Source organism: Stegostoma tigrinum, chromosome 7 (genome assembly GCF_030684315.1).
Source record: "Stegostoma tigrinum isolate sSteTig4 chromosome 7, sSteTig4.hap1, whole genome shotgun sequence".
In the NCBI taxonomy this organism is placed as follows: domain Eukaryota; kingdom Metazoa; phylum Chordata; class Chondrichthyes; order Orectolobiformes; family Stegostomatidae; genus Stegostoma; species Stegostoma tigrinum.
This window is the reverse complement of record NC_081360.1, coordinates 86,879,564-86,896,423: the sequence shown is the minus strand read 5'-3', so window position 1 is coordinate 86,896,423 and position 16,860 is coordinate 86,879,564. Positions and strand designations below refer to the sequence as shown.

The following is a 16,860-nucleotide window of genomic DNA, read 5'->3' as shown; positions in this document are numbered from 1 at the left end:
TCCCCCAACCCAGGGCAAAGACCTTGTCTATTTACCCAATCCATATCTGTCATGATTTTATAAACCTCTATAAGGTCACCCCTCAGCCTCCCACACTGTGGCGAGAATAACCCCTGTCTATAGCCTCTTCCAATAGCTCAAACTTTCCAGCTGTGGCAACATCCTTGCAAATCTTTTGTGAACCCTTTCAAGCTTCACATCATTCTTCCTATAGCAGAGGGACTGAAATTGCATGCAAAGTTCCAGTAGTGGCCTAACCTATGTCCTGTACAGGCGCAACACGATGTCCTAACTCCTATACTCCATGCACTGACCAATAAAGGCAAGTATACCAAACGCCACCTTCACTATCCTGTCTGCCTGCGACTTCACTTTCAAGCAACTATGAACCTGCACTCCAAGGTCTTTTTGTTCAGCAACACTCTCCAGGACCCTACCATTAAAAGTATACGTCCTTCCCTGGTTTGGCTTTCACTCTGGCAGTAAGGGATCACAACATGGTAGCAGCAGCAATAGCAAATGGGTTGTTGAGGAAACTGACAGCAAGTCAGTACTGAAATGACAATTGCAAAACTTATTGCCTAACAGCCATTCTTCGCCTCATACCTGAGTTACATTTTAACAACAAAGACTGAGGGCAACAGCTATTGTGAAACAAACACTCTGTATATACTGTCCTGCTTCATAAAATAAAACAGATCACAGTTGATTCAAATTTAAGAAATGAATTCAAAATAGGTCTTTTAAAAGATGCTGAAAGAAAAGCTTCAGCCCACTGCTGTGCTCCTGGAACAAAGTGCAAAGATACCCAAACAATACACCGTTAAACACCATTTTCAATATTATAAAGGCCTTCCCTGTGTCCCGAGGTTCGTTGACCCCACCATTTTTTTTTCTCAAAGTCGGCTACTCTTGTGCTATAAGTGCTGCCTCCAAATCCAAGCCAGCAACTATTAAGGAAGAAATGTCTAAAGCAACTTCTAAAGCAATAAGGCAATGAGATAACAGAAGATTTATGTCGCAACTCAGGTTCTTATTTGTGATTTAAAAAGCAAAAGAAGCACTAATCTGAACTCTAGTTTTGTAAAGTGAGAATGGATCTTCACTTTATAGACCAACTAATTGCAACAAGGAGAGACAGGCTGAGAAGCTTCTTTTCACTTTGGGGAATAAAGACTTAAATCCTCTGGTAATTTGAGTGATGATTATAGTGGTCCAGACAAGACCTTCTAAATCTAAGAGACCAACTCAACATCAGAAACAATTTCAGGGCTCATAGACTTGAATTCCTGTCATGCTGCCTCCAGCTAGGTGAAAATATTGCCCAATTTGCTGGCACTAATGTATAGAAAGTGAATTTACTGAAGCTAACTTAGCTGAAACTTAGTTAATTTTCTCTAGACTCATTTAAATCTTTCTCAAATACATTTCTGGACAAAACTAAATATTACACCATTGATACCCTGTTAGAAGAAGAACAAAATTTCAAAGAACTTGAAGCAGGACATTAGCACCTGCAGGTCCTTGACTCTGCTACAACAATTGCAATTGTCAACAAGAGTGCTAAAATACATAGGTCGAGTATGAGATATAAACTGTTTTAGTCGACATGATCATTTCCAGCACCTTTCAACATGTTCAAGCTAGGTTCTACAAGAGAATATTGGGCTAAAATGTTCAAGAAGTCTACATGTTCGGAGAAACCTGAAGCATAATCCAATTCTCTGCACAAACATGTGAAGAAGACCCAACAAAGGATTAATGTCAAAGGTATTTCTGGATTTCCATACATGGCAACAAACTCTAAGAGGTGAATGCAATATTACAGCTCACAGACTCCTGTCAGAAGGTAGATGTACTCACTCTGTCACACCACATGGGTGCCATCAGAAAATCTAAAGCGTTTACCTCTATCCGAATGATGTGCTCACGCACTGACAAAAGGCATGATCAACATTCACGCTTTGCCAAAGCTGACACTGATGCAAGTGCAAATATCATTTTTTATAAGCATCATATATGAGATAAACCTAGAAAACTGGCACAATTGGTGGTGCAATTGACAAAGTGCTTTCAACGGTCTCAGAGATAGTAGGAACTGCAGATGCTGGAGAATCTGAGATAACAAGGTGCTGTGCTGGATGAACACAGCAGGCCAAGCAGCATCAGAGGAGCAGGAAGGCTGACATTTCAGCAGGAAATTACATTGGCATTATTCATCTTAAATGTCAAAGTGGCTCCTTAGGACAGACACCTGAAACCTTTTATATTGTTGATAGGGCAGGATCATTGTTCATTGATCTAACAGAATGAAACAGATGACACAACTGAGACGTATATAATCAACCAGCCATCACTCAAAGCAGTGACTCTGATACTAAACGTATCACATCCGAAAATAATCAAACACCAATGGTGCATGATACAAATTGATTCACAATGACAATCAGTACATCACATATTGAAGTACATAGCTAAATCATGATAATTGTGTAAGGACTGGATCTGGTCATGTTATGTGCCCTCTGAAGTAATATCCTAATGTAGAAAGATGATGTTTCATTGTGCATCCTTTTATGTATTCAAAAGAACAGGTTTTCTACTCTGCAAAGGGAAAAGGGAGGTGTTCTATTATTTCACAGATCTCAGAAAGGCCTACACCTGGAAGACAGTTAGATGCTATTGCAATATGTAATGGTTTACTATAGGAGGTCTCCATCTGGCTCTATACATTCCATTTTTTGGCATTTGGTCTGTTAACAAGAAACTAGTTAGATTGTCAGTTAGACAGTCAGTCAACTGTATACATTGTGTGATATTAATCTATGTAAGCCCTAACACAGACTGCACATGTAATTCTGTGTCATGTTTAGTTGTTAACAAATTTCCAGATATCTGAATCAATATGACCCAACTCTTTGTAGTGTTTATTACATGGACAGAGAAGACCACATCTTGTTGAAATTTTTAAAGTACTGAGAGGCCTGGATAGAGTGGATGCAGAGAAGATCTTTCCACTAATAAGAGACTAGGACCCGAGAGCAGAGTCTCAGAGTGAGGGGATGACCCTTTAGAACTGAGATGACAAGGAACTTCTTCAGCCCACAGGGTAGATAGTCTGTGGAATTCATTGCTGCAGAAAGCTGTGGAGACCAAGTTGTTGACTGTATTTAAGATGGAGGTGGATAGGCTCTTGACTAGAAAGCGGATCGAGGGTTAAGCGGAAAAGGCAGGAGAGTGGTGTTGCAAAACATGTCAATCATGATCAAATGGTGGAGTAGACTCGATGGGCTGACTGGACTAATTCTGCTACTGCATCTTATGATGTTATGGTCTTATGTTGGCAGCAAATGATTACATCAGCATCTCAGATTATAGCATCTTTGGAGGTGTTAAGAACAAGGTCTAATAAATTTCATGCTCTTTAGTGGCCTTGAGCAAGCACTATCAATGTGATGACTTGACTGCTTCCTGCTTATAGGAAAGCTTGAAGGCTAGAAATTACTATTGAAGTTCCCTTCTCTTGTTTTACTACTGCTGCAGATAACAGCACCATAGTGCTGATTACATTTTTCTTTCTATGATTTCAGGTTCTGTACAAAGATGATCTCAACTGGCTTAAAGGAATTGGTTGCAACGTCTGGGACACTCCTCAGATACTTCACGCTAAGAAATCCTATGATCTACAAAGTGATGTATGTTGGGAGGATTTGTCACTTCAATATGATACTGCCATTGATTCTCTGCTTCCTTCTTGTTACTGTCTTTTAACAGCCACTGGTCATTTAATTTCTTTTCTACTTTTATTTATCCCTGCAGATTCAATACAAGGCCAAGGCTGAGGCATCAAGGGACCAGTTCACCCCAGTCATGGATACTCCCGTTTATCGGCAGAATGTCACCAACACTCAACAGTTGAGCGATGTAAGTATTGTTTTGAATCAGTTTATAAAAAGAGACATCAGTAACAAACTTAGTAATCTACTATCACTTGTGGGTTAAAACGGAATGATAGTGTCTCTTCCATATATAACCGGTATTGCTTTATTACACTTTCAACTTAGTCTGCAATACATTTTCTGACCTGAATATTTACTAAATGCCTAGTTACAATGTATATTTACATTAGAATATATATACTTGTACAAATACACATTGTGCTGACATAAAAGCATTTCAAGACAGACATATATGTGTATTGATGTGCAATTCAACTATTTTGCTTTTAATATTTAGAAAATATATTATATATGAAAATGAAATATTTTATTAATTCTCTTGTTTTTCAGTTTGTGTATCACAATTCCTATATGACAAATATCAAAGGTACGGTTGCTCCAACCACAAAGACTGTGGATCTGGATCGAGCTAGACATGCCTATAAGTTACAGAGTGAGGTAAGTATGCGTCTCTGTTAAATTTTTAAAATAAATCGTGGGAAGCCTCTCCTACTAATTGGACTTTGTGACATTCGTTTTGTAGAATCTTTATCGTGATACAGGCCGAAGCCTTCTCCCCACCGGATATACCATTCCAGCAGATATCCCATTCTTAAAGCATGCCAAAAATGTTGACCATAACCGCAGTGATGTAAGTATTACGCTGAACCCCATTTTTGAATCTCTCGAATCAGGTTTCCACACCTGTTGCTGCACTAGATGAACTGTTCACAATGTTACAAGTCTGTCTGACAAAGGCAAAGATAGGTTTCTGTCTCAGTCCTTCTGGTCTTTAGCCTTTGACATGGTTCTCAGCACGCTTCATCCAATTATCCTCCGCTGCCATCAAGATGGCAGGACTGAAGTCACATAATTCCATTCTTATTTATCAAACCTCAGTCAATCACTTGATCTGCAAGACCTACCCTTGGCCACCCTCCTATTTCTCATCTGTGTGTTGCCCTCCAGCTACATCATTCAAAGACACAGCATTAATTTTTCCACACACGCACTCTGCTCTCCCTCACCATCACCTCTCTCAGCTTTTCCACCGCTGTTTACCTCACATTCGGTACGAGATGAGCAGAAATTTTCTCCGATTAAATCATGAAAAGACTGAAGCCAATATTTTTGGTCATTGCTCCAGTATTTCATTCCCCGGTTATCATCACCATCCTAAATAACCCAGTGTGGAGCTGGAGGAACACAGCAGGCCAGGCAGCACCAGTGGAGCAGGGAAGTTGACATTTCGGGTCAGGACTCTTCTTCTGAAGAAGGGTCCCAACCTGAAACATCAGCTTTCTTGCTCCTCTAATGCTGCCTGGCCTGCTGTGTTCCTCCAGCTCCACACTGTGTTATCTCTAACTCCAGCTTTGGCAGTTCTTACTGTCTCGCCATCACCATCCTGCTCTCTAGCAATGGTCTGAGATTAAGTTAGTCTGCTTTCTTTGTGGTAATTTTAAGACGGTTTTCACTATTGTTAAGATCAGTTATTTCCATTTCAGAATATCAGCACCTAACTCATTAGCTACTCATTCATGCCTTGGCTACCTCTGGATTTGACTATTTAAAAGCACTCTTTGTTGGTCTCCTACATTCTATCCTCCATAAAGTTTCAAAACTCTGCTGCCTGTGACTTAAGGAGCAAATGCTGCTCCTTTATCTCTGTGCTTGTAACATACATTGGCTCCATAAGGCTTTAAAAATCCTGATTCTTGTTTTCAGTTCCATGGCTTTGCCCCTCTCTGTTTCTGTGATCTCTCCCAGGATATCTATGCTTCTCTAATACCGACCTCTTGTGCATCTCCAATTTCAATTGCACCTCTGTTACTGGTCATGCTTTTTATTCTCTGGGACACAACTCACCCTACAGTGCTCTGTCTCTTAACAATACTCTTTAACTATTTGTTTAATTAAGCTTTTGGATATTTAACCTAATATTTTAATGGCACCTGTACCATGAATTGTTTATAATAAGCCAGATAGCATTACGGTTCGAGAACTGTTCCTCAGTGATGTAGCACCCCACCAGAGATACAAAGTCAAGCTTCTGAGATGGCCAAACAGAAGATTGTGTGAAACTATATAAGTTATATACACAGGTAGAAATGTATTAAAGAACTGAAGTTAAATTGCTTCAAAAAAAAGAGAAAATAAAATTTTATCCTGTGGGCAGGATCCAGTTTCAGATTTTGGAAAATGTTACAGTAAAATATATCAACTAGAGTGTCCATCAGTTCATAAAGTAACATTTACTTTAATTGCCCAAGTGAAATGAGATCTATCTGTCCCAGTTTGGGAGAAAATTGTCTTTTGCTTAGTCTTAGCAGTCAAATGTTTATTTAAGATGAGACACTTTAATTTGGTTTTAATCACTGTTATTTCCTACTTAAGAACAGCATTTTCTGGTTCTATGAAAATTTGTATAACTGTAAAATTTTGCAATAGCTAGGACTGTTATTGATTTCAGAAAAACTAAGCTTGCCAGGAACAGTGGTGATTAACTTCCATTAGTTTTAAGATTATAATGTGTTTCTCAGTCATATAAATTCCAATTGAGTGTGGTTTAGGACCACTGGCATTAACTTATTTCATCAAATTTACCTACGTTGTGCTTTTTCATGTGCAAAACACATGTAAGTGTGCAGCTTTCGGGTGCAGATTTCTTACCAAGAAATCTATAAAAGACAATGTCTCCGTGAAACCCTTTTAAATTATTTTAACCATTTTTAGCCGAAACACTTAATTAAGGCTGTTTTGTTTGAATGGATTATTGACAGCAAAACTTAGTGAGTGGAACTTGAGGCAGATTATACACCGGACTGTATTAACTTCCTCAAAGTTTGTAAGTGCAGTTTTCCAACTGCTGTGTCACTTATGCCTAGTTGTCAACATCCCCATGAGTTTAGCTGTATAATTTTTTCCCAAAACATGCTGCTCCCTTTCTGACAATATTTTATCAGCAATCATTAAAGATCAGCTTTCAATTTTTTAGGCTTCTTTTATTATAGCTAATTTTCTTCCCTGCTTTTTGCTATCAGTTCTGTAGAAGCACTTATATCAGAATGTTGTGGATTCAAGTCTCATTGTGGGGACATTAGTTCAAAGTGTAGGTGGAAATCCATTGCTGTACCATGTCAGTATGTGATAGAGGTGTGATAGAAGCACCACCTGTTGGATGAAACGTTATACCAAGGCCTCACCTGCACTATTGGATGGACATAAAAGTCGCATGGTATAATTTCAGGGAAGGATAGAAAAAGTTACCTCTGGTGTCATGGCTAATGTATATCCCTCAACAATATAATTGAAATATATAATCTGGTATGGCATCATTCCTGCCCTTAATTACTTCACAGCTAATACTTTGAAATGTTGTCACTGTTGTAATGTAGAGAAGTATTGTTTGTACTGTTCCTCTAGGGTTTATGCTAATCACCCACTATTTCTAAGGATGATAGTCACACAAATCCATGTGGTGAATGCAGATAGTGGTGTCAGAACAATGTTCACAGTAACTCAAAGAGCACAGCACTAAATACACACACTCGGAATCATAGGATTTACATGGCACAAATATTTCTGCCTGTTTGTTTCTTCTGTTCAACTATAAGATTTTGTTCTTCTGATGGGCATGATTGTCAAAAACATTTCTCATGTTCTTTTCTAGCTGAAGTATAAAGAAGCTTATGAACATATGAAAGCAAGAGGTTACAAGCTGATCCCAGAAACCATCAGCATCACTGCAGCCAAGAAAGCAGATCTTATTTTAAACCAGGTAGCGTAGGCATACTGTTAGTATGAACACATTGATCAGCAAAGATCACTGTGCAAGAGGTGAATATTTGATGCATTTCATACTTTTCCTATTGCAGCGACTGTATCGATTGCATTATGACACTCACAAAGACAAGATTCACCCAACGCATGACACTCCAGAACTTCGCCAAGTCAAAGCTACACAGGAGGCAATCAGTGATGTAAGCTTAGGAATTGAATGAACTTGTCTCAATAATTTAACCAAGCATACTTTATTGGCTGAACAGCATTAAATGATTTGATTTGTTGTCTTCTTTTAGCTGGCATATAAGTCGGACTACTTCCGGTTCAAGGGTCAGAAGATTTCCCTTCCCATCACTCCTGAGCTACTCCATCACCGATATGTTGGCATCATCACTAGCAATGTAATTATTAAATCTGTCCTTGCTTATTCATACATTTTGTTTAAATTGCCCCTTAATGTTTTCTGAATGGTGCTAAGTTTGTGACTATTTCTTATATAGAATAAATACAAGGAAGATCTCCAGTGGCTGAGGGGCATTGGATGCTTCTTGTATGGAACGCCTGAAATGATACGAGTGCGTGACTTCCACAAATTCTGGGTATGTTTTCTTTATCTCGTAATATAGATATACTATTGTTCTTCTTCAAGTAAATTGTCTTGTGGTGTTAGAAAGTACTTGTAATTCAAAGACTTTTGTGTGGAAATAATAATGTACTCGCAAAGACGAGCCATTGCTATTTGATTCAATAGCAACATATAGAATAGTGGAATAAAGAGAGACCCAAGATTTGAACCATGCAGTTATTGTGATCTTAAAATTATGCCGTAAAAGCGAATTCTAACTTAGCAAAAAAATTATCAGTCTAAGATCATGGATGATGACCAGGAACAGGGAATTCCAGAGATAAATTCCATTCAGTCACAAAATGGCTGCTTCTGATGCAGAGTGATGCCAACAACATGGGTGCAGTTCCTGCACCAGGTGAGATCACCATGAAGGTCCCACCTTCACAACCTCACTCCTTGTCTGAGCCATAGTGGACCTCAGGTTAAACAAGCACCAGAGAGAAATGAGAGAGCTGCCCTATGGTTTCCTCTGCCTTACCTCTAAGTAAATGACAGGAAAACACCGTGAACAGTGAAATTCTGGAATAAAACCATAGATTCTGGAAATGCTCAGTTGATCTCGCATCATCTGTAGAGTGACAAAAGTGGAGTTAATCCTTCATTTTGACAGCTTATTTTACAGAGGGTAAACATGTAACTCCTGAGATAGTAAGAGGTAATTCTGAAAATATTTATCCTCCCAGTCCAGTTTTAAAGAAAAAATTTTAAACTTCATTTTTGTGTGTATCTTTCAGACTGGCTATGACAAAGCTGCCAAAAAAATACGTGACAAGCATACTTCAGTTCTTGATACTCCTGAATATAGACGTGTGACGGAACTGAAAACTCACTTGAGCAATGTAAGTGTATAACTTTAAATACACCACTTCATGGTATGCAAATAAGAATGGAATCATAACCTCAAGTTCAATCTTCAGGGGGAGAGAGCTTGAGAATGTATCTTATTACATCTCAGAATTCAAGAAAGGTGATCTACCTTATAATGGGCTCATCCTCTTTCTGGCAAGAACACAATAAAAGGATCTGAATTATTCACTGGTTAATGTTTAATCATTGCGCTCGGCATTGAACTTAATACAGGGACCATCAAGATGCCAGCTAGTACATCACAAGTCATAACCTTGCTGAAGATTTTGTGATTTGTTTGACATTATGTATGAAACCTTGTGATCACACACTGTAAGATTTCTCAGAGCTTAAATTTGTTTTTGAATCTCTACACTTCCAATCTAAGGCACCAATATTCTCCATGCCAAAATATATATCACCTTTTTGGCCAGTCATGTTGCTTTGAGGGACCTTTTGTTATCTTATGTGCCCTGAGCATGAGTTTCAGTCCTTAATTGTGAACTTTACATTGATCAGCTCATTCTTTGTGAAGGAGGAAGATTAGAGCACTTATCAGTGGGTTCATTACACTCTAATGTGATTTGCTTGCCGATACAAGATTGGAACTCAATCAAATTTCTATGACACAACTGACAATCCAATATGAGCCAAGGAAGTCGACAGTGCTGAGGGCCAGTCTTAATAATACCTTAACTCCATTTCTCTACCTACTGTCTTCCAGCAAAAAATCTATAAGTATCAGTTTTGAAAGGTTCATTTGTCATGGCAATGACATGGGTGTACATTCCTAACCGAGCAAAATGTAGACCCTGACAGGATTAAGCTCCCCCTGGACACTCTTGAAACAGGATGACAAATTTGGTACATGTGCTACACCCAAACTTATTATATATCTGAACAAGGACAAAACATAACGTGTGCCACATTTTAACAAGATAATTGATGCTTTCATTTGCTTCTTGTCAATTTTAGTTGGTATACCGTGCTCAAGGAAATGAAGCAAAGACAAAATACACAACAAGGCTTGATACTGTGGATCTAAACCGAGCCAAACATGGCCAGAAAATACAGAGTCAGGTGAGGTTGGACAAGGTGTTAAATGAAAATTATAATTCTTATATTTAAAAGTCTTAACACTCGTTGATATCTCAAAGCTTCTAAGCAAAAACTGAAAGAAGGTTTTATGTGATGCCAAAGCAATATATGTATTGAATATAATTTCTGACTACGGTCAGAAAGATTAAAAAAAAAGTTATCAATTCAAAATAGCTGATGTATCAATGTGTAAGATGATAGAATATTCAAAAACTGTTGTGTTCTTCAGTGTGGAAAGATATATTACAGGTAGTTCTCCTATAACACAATAGTTGCATTCTTGCGTGACCTCGTGCTATGGAAAATTGCGCTGTAGAAAATTGTATTTTGGAAAATAGCTATAGAAAATTGCAATATCTGTAAAGCAGAAAGTTTGTGTTATCCAAACAGCATGTGCTATTCATCAATCATGTTACAGCCAATTTGTGTTAATGAAACACGTTAATGGTAGAAATACCTGGACAAAATTGCTCTGCTAGTTTGAAGGTATTGTGAGACCTACCAAGTACTGCCTATTCCCACAATCTTATTAAAGTTTTCTTTTCTTCTGCAGTACCTGTATGTTGAATTAGCTACAAAAGATAGACCACATTACATTCCTCATGAACATACTACATCCCTGGATCACGCTAAGCATGTCAAAGATTTTGCCAGTGAGGTAAGAACTCATTATATATATATAAATATGTTGTTTCAATTTATTTTTAAATGTATTCCACTTTAAGAAAATAAGCTGCTTAGATTGCAAGTCAAGAAAATGTGCAGAATTGATTAAAAAAACACGATGGGTATGAAATTATTTTGCTGTCATTTAAACTGGGCAATTAACAAATTGAAAAAAATATATTTAGCAATGCATATCTCTTCTCAATATGCAATGGGTTCTAGAATGCAATGTACTAAATGTGTGAAAGGTTAAGATAGAAAGGCCTGTGATTATTCAGTTGATTTCATGCTTCTAATGTGTCTTTTTTCTTTCCAATGTTAGAAAAAGTACAAGGAACAATATGAGAAATTCAAGAGTAAATACACTACAATTCCAGACACTCCAACGTTGTTGATTTCTAAGAAAGCATACATAATCGCCAGTGATGTATGTATTGAATAATCCCTTTTTCCCTTATATATATAAAGAGATTTCATATCCACCTGTGTTGTTTAACATATTGAACACATTCTTTTTGTTTTTAATAGTTACGCTATAAGGAAGCCTTTGAACATGCTAAAGGTCATTACCGTACAGTGAAAGATGCTCTGAACATTGTCTACCATCGCAAAGTCACAGATGATATCAGTGAGGTACACTGTGTTTATTTTTAGGAAGCTGAAATCTTTGAAGTATTTAAAAACCATTCATATTGTATGAGCATGTTACAGAGAATAATGACACTGACATTGAAGTGGATGGTGACCTTTCTGGTTTTGCCTCTTCTCTGTAGATATGGATATCTTCAGCTTGTCATCACTGTCTGACAATAAGACAAAGACCAGGGCCAAGTTTTTAGCTGTAGCCCAGAACCTCCCCCCTCCATCTCCTGAGAGCATTCTGTGGGGGATGATGGGGTTGTTTTGCCCATTGCCTTCCCACTTCTGCTGGGATGTTACCATCAGTGAGGGAGATATTGGGTAACTCTCTGGCCCCAAGGCTAGTGAAGGCCTTTTAAACTGCTAATTAATCAAGACCATTCATCTTTACCCAAAGTCTACTTTTTCACCATCCCCAGGACCTGTTGCAATCTCAGCACAACAGGGGGCCATCATCCTAGCAGGTTTGCCCCCTTTTACAACCAGGTAGTGTCCTGGACCTGAGTTTGAATCCTGCCACCACACATGTTAGAACTTGATTTCAATAAATAAAAATAAAAATCTGGACTTAAACGTCTAATGTTGACCATGAGTCCATTGATGATTGTCAGAAAAGCCCATCTGGTTCACAAATGTCCTTTTAGGGAAGGAAATCTGCCATCCTCACCTGGTCTGGCCTACATGTGATACTGGACCCGCAACAAAGTGGTTAACTTTCGACTGTCATCTGGAAAATTAATGATGGGCAAGGAATACTGGTGTAGCCAGTGACCTACATAAAAATGTTTCCAAAAAAGATTTACCCTCTTTTCTTCCCACCTTCAATCAAACATAGGTAACAGAACAGCCTTTTCCATCATGCTCATTGTCTACTGTCCAGAATATAACTGAAGGTGTATAGACCTTAGTATGGGCAAGTTAGTGGGCACCTGGCCTGCCTCCTCTGTTATGGGGCTGGTAGGGGTTGGACGTAAAGGAAGTTGGATAGCCAACTGATATATTTTACATGAACTTGTGCCAAAAATGCACCAAACAGATGGCCAGAAAACCAAATCCCAGATCTTTCTGAGGAGAAATCACTAAAACAGGGTTATCATTGTAAACAGTGTCTATTAGAGTGAAGGATCAAATTATTGCATCCATACCCCGTTCCTTCATTTTAGATTGGCATACACTGATGGGGTGAAAATTGTCAAAATATTGCACAACATTCTCAAATGACACAGCTTCAGGAACAACTAAGCATTCATGGGTAAGGTAAACCAGGTCCAGTTAGGAACATTTATAAACCTTCCACATCCCAGGGCAACCTTCTTATCAGTTTCCACATTTCTGGTTAGTGACCTTTTCTTTACATTCTGGCCCAAGGTCAAATACAAGGAGAAATACATCCAACAGTTGGGACTGTGGAGATCAATCCCCGACCCACCTGAGAACATGCACCACCGTATGGTGACTGACGCCATCAGCACTGTGAGTCTTTAACTTAGTTCTCTTTTAGTTTGTACTTTTGTACAGAAATTCAGAAAAATACAGTTCCATTAAAATCTTAAATCTGTTGCTGTTGCCTACTGTTAAATATATAAACATGTAATGATTTAAATGATAATCTAAATTTAAAACTGAGGAAAAAAGTGTATCCAACTTTTAGATATGCCTGTACAGAGGATGTCTCATTTAATTAGATACTATTTTTGACTTTCTGTCTAATAGACCCAGGGACTGTAAGCGACAATTTACAGATTCTTAATGCTGGAAGAAGATGAATTTGTCCTATAGGTTGTCATAATTAGACGCGCTATTTTTGAATTTTTACTGTATAATCCATGCCATATCTCTTCTGTCCTCCTTTCCTGCTGATATCTTGCTGGTCTGTTAGATGCATAGGTACCTCATCTCTTTTTCGCACTGCATCCAAAAGACAATGGGATTGGCGATAGCCTGGTGGTATTACTGCTAGACTATTAATCCAAAAACCCAGGTAATGTTCTGCTGCCATTGGTTCAAATTCTGCCAAGCAAACAGTGGAATTTGAATTCAATGAATAAATCTAGGAAATCAGAATCTAATGATGACCATGAAACCATTGAAAATTATCAGGAAAAACTCATCTAATTCACTAATATCCTTTGGGAAGGAAATCTGCAATACTGACCAGGCCTGGCCTACATGTAAATCCAGACCCACAGTAAAGTGGTTGACTTTTAACTGCCCTCTCAGCAATAAGGCTGGGTGATAATTGCTGGCCTAGTTGGTGATGCCTACATCCTCTGAATGATTTTTAAAAAAGGCACATAGCCATGTGTGGGCATGGACTTGCTTTTTGTCTGCTTGGGTCTCACGCTTGCATATACCCACCCATGACCAGGAAATGACCGTTATTCCATCAAATTCCACAGCCTCTCAAGAAGGGAGCGGTCGGATGACCTTAATTTTTTTTCTCTCTGGTCCTTTCCAATCCACCATTCTCTGTGTTCAGTGTTTAAAGTACTGAAATTAACTATTTAAAAGTTCTTATTTTCATTTTCAGAAAATGTGAATGTTTCATCAAAGTGTAAATACATGCCCAAAATCAGACACCTCAAATAAAAATGATTATTTTCCAACTAGGTTAAATACAAAGAAGACTTGGGATGGCTGAGAGGAATTGGTTGCTATGCATGGGACACTCCTGATTTGATGTTGGCAGAAAAGAACAAAGAGCTCTACAGCCAGGTAAGAATGTGCACCTTTGCTGTATAACCTGGCATGCTCATGTGAGTGAGTTAGTCACTTCGCAGAACCAGCCATCTCTTCAGAGATAGTAGAAACTGCAGATGCTGGAGAATCTGAGATAACAAAGTGTAAAGCTGGATGAACACAGCAGGCCAAGCAGCATCTTAGGAGCAGAATAGCTGATGTTTCGGGCCTAGACTCTTCTTCAGAAACATCTCTTCGCCTTTGTTTAGGGCCACACATTTCAGCATTTCCTGCTGTCGACAAACTTGAAATATATTTGTCAGTCTTCAGTCTTATGCCTCCACACACTATTGACCATTAGGGCTCCTTTATTTTTGGTAAGAATATTTAATTTCAACTTCACTTTCATTTTCTCTTCTCTACTGAAGGTGCCAATTCATGTTAATTTATCTAATTCCACAGATAGCTGTCTCACTCCAATTCCAATGTCATACGTTCTTGTGTAGAAAGTAACCTATTCCACTGTGGGATTATGACAGTTGAGTCTGATTCTGTCTTTACCACATATTTTCTCATCACACACACACATAGCTAGTTTAAGGAAATACAATTTAAACATAAGATGTAGATATGAATAGAAGGCTGAAAAGATTAGATGGGGTGTGGTGCAAGGAAGGTCCTGTGGAACTTCGGTGACTTGGGTAATGGCCTATTTCTGTACACTATTTGCTATTTAATTTCATTATGATTTTCTAGCTAGGATCAAAGGATTAAGGCTTGAAGGCAGAACCTCAAAGCAAGGAGTCACCCTTTTAAGTCGGAGATAAGGAAGTTTTTTTTCTCTGAAGGTGATGAATCTGAAGAATTCCTTTATCTCAGGGGGGTGTCAAGTTGGGATTTAAGTAGATTCAAGCCCGAAATAGACATATATCTAATCATTAAAGGAATCAAGGGCTATGGGGAAACGTCAGTAAAGTGGAGTTGAGGATTATCAGATCAACCATGATCTTGTTGAATGGCAGAGCAGATCTGAATGCCAACTTCTGTTCCTGCAGCTTATAAGCCTTATGGTCTAAACAAATACTGCTTGTGAGCTCTGCAGACACTACAATCCCAGTGCACTGAGGTCTTAATACTGGCAAGCCTTTTCTGATTACCTCACAGCTTCCCCACCTCACAGCCAGTGAGCTTCCTACCTTCTCAGCTCTGTTGTTCTTCTTCTGAATCCTAACTATAACATTTATCTGCCCACCAGTTTTCAGAATATCTTCCCAAATTTCTAATAGCATGGCAACATCCAACTGCTTTCAACTCCTCACTGAGTTTCCTACACAGAATCTGTATAGTTCAGCTGCCTTTCCAGCAGTACTAACTGTAGCACTGTCTCCTGTCACATACTCACTTCCCTGAATGCTATATCCTTCCTCAACTAACTGTGACACAGAACTTTTCTTCAATGACCAAAACGATTTGAGTGATCAGTTGAAAACCTTGCAAGAAGCCCCACTCCCATTTCTGGCTGGAAATGTCACATTTTCTGGTTGCTGTTTTCTGGGATCACGGATTACTTACGTAAAGAAAAGTTTATCATGCCACAGATGGTGCATTATTCTCAAAAATCTTTATTTTTCAATGGAATGTATCCTTTTTGAGAGTTATCAGATCACTCCATAAGTATCTGCCACTGCTTCTCTACCATTTAATCCATTAACCTGATTCATGCTAGCCACCTTAGTCTTCATACCCCTGTAATTACCTTTAATTATGTTAAAAGCACTAGGTTAAGACTCACATTTCTAACCCTCAACCTGAACATGACATTCTATTCTGTTAACTAAAGGGCACCTTTGCCATGGGATCAACAGTTCATTGTACATTACCAGTTTTAAAATTGTCTATTCTTTATTTGGTTTCAGAATGTAACATTCTATGATGCTGTCATAAATACTCTCTATGAACTCATCAACCAGGCTGCTTCTGCTTACATTTTTGATTCATCTAATCGATATGAAGGCTAAATCTCCAATAGTTATTGCAGTACTTTTGTTACAAGCCCCAATTATTTCTCGATCTCTTCTCCATTCTACAGGGTTGTCTTATTTCAAACATTGCAGAAATTGACAACTGAGGGATCAGGAAAATGTGGAGTAACACTCTGAACATGCACACGTGTTAAATTATAATCACCATTTCACAAGTCAGGTCCTATGTTCTGAAGGAACACAGCAGGCCAGGCAACATCAAAGGAGCAGAAAAATTGACGTTTTGGATTGGGACTGTTCTTCAGAACTGAGGATGGGGAAGGGAGCTCAGAAATAAGTAGAAAGAGGAGGCGTTAGGCTGGGGAAAGTAGATGGAATGTTGGTAGGTGAGTGCAGGTAGGCAGTGGTGGGGATTGGTCAGTGAGGTGGGAGGAGCAGATAGGTGGGATAAAAGATGGACAAGTTGCGTCCGGTCAAGGAGACAGGGATAAGAGGGAGGGTTAGTCATGGGATGAAGTCGGATGAGACAAGTGACAACACCTTCCAATTATGAACCAGTTTAACTCCCCCTCCCACTCCCTCGGCCTCCTCCAGTGTCACA

The 16,860-nt window shown here is 38.7% G+C and overlaps 1 protein-coding gene across 24 annotated transcripts in view; it reads left to right on the top strand.

Annotated features, from left to right (window-relative positions):
* neb (nebulin) overlaps positions 1-16,860 on the top strand; it is a 275,824-nt gene that overhangs the window by 178,863 nt on the left and 80,101 nt on the right. For all 24 annotated transcript variants that reach the window (XM_059647492.1, XM_059647488.1, XM_059647498.1 and 21 more), the window contains 15 exons: positions 3,591-3,695; positions 3,820-3,924; positions 4,290-4,397; positions 4,483-4,590; positions 7,609-7,716; positions 7,814-7,918; positions 8,018-8,122; positions 8,222-8,320; positions 9,084-9,188; positions 10,171-10,275; positions 10,847-10,951; positions 11,282-11,386; positions 11,488-11,592; positions 12,967-13,071; positions 14,209-14,313. In XM_059647492.1, the coding sequence (XP_059503475.1) occupies positions 3,591-3,695; positions 3,820-3,924; positions 4,290-4,397; positions 4,483-4,590; positions 7,609-7,716; positions 7,814-7,918; positions 8,018-8,122; positions 8,222-8,320; positions 9,084-9,188; positions 10,171-10,275; positions 10,847-10,951; positions 11,282-11,386; positions 11,488-11,592; positions 12,967-13,071; positions 14,209-14,313 (1,578 nt within the window). The remainder of the gene's footprint in view (positions 1-3,590; positions 3,696-3,819; positions 3,925-4,289; positions 4,398-4,482; positions 4,591-7,608; positions 7,717-7,813; positions 7,919-8,017; positions 8,123-8,221; positions 8,321-9,083; positions 9,189-10,170; positions 10,276-10,846; positions 10,952-11,281; positions 11,387-11,487; positions 11,593-12,966; positions 13,072-14,208; positions 14,314-16,860) is intronic.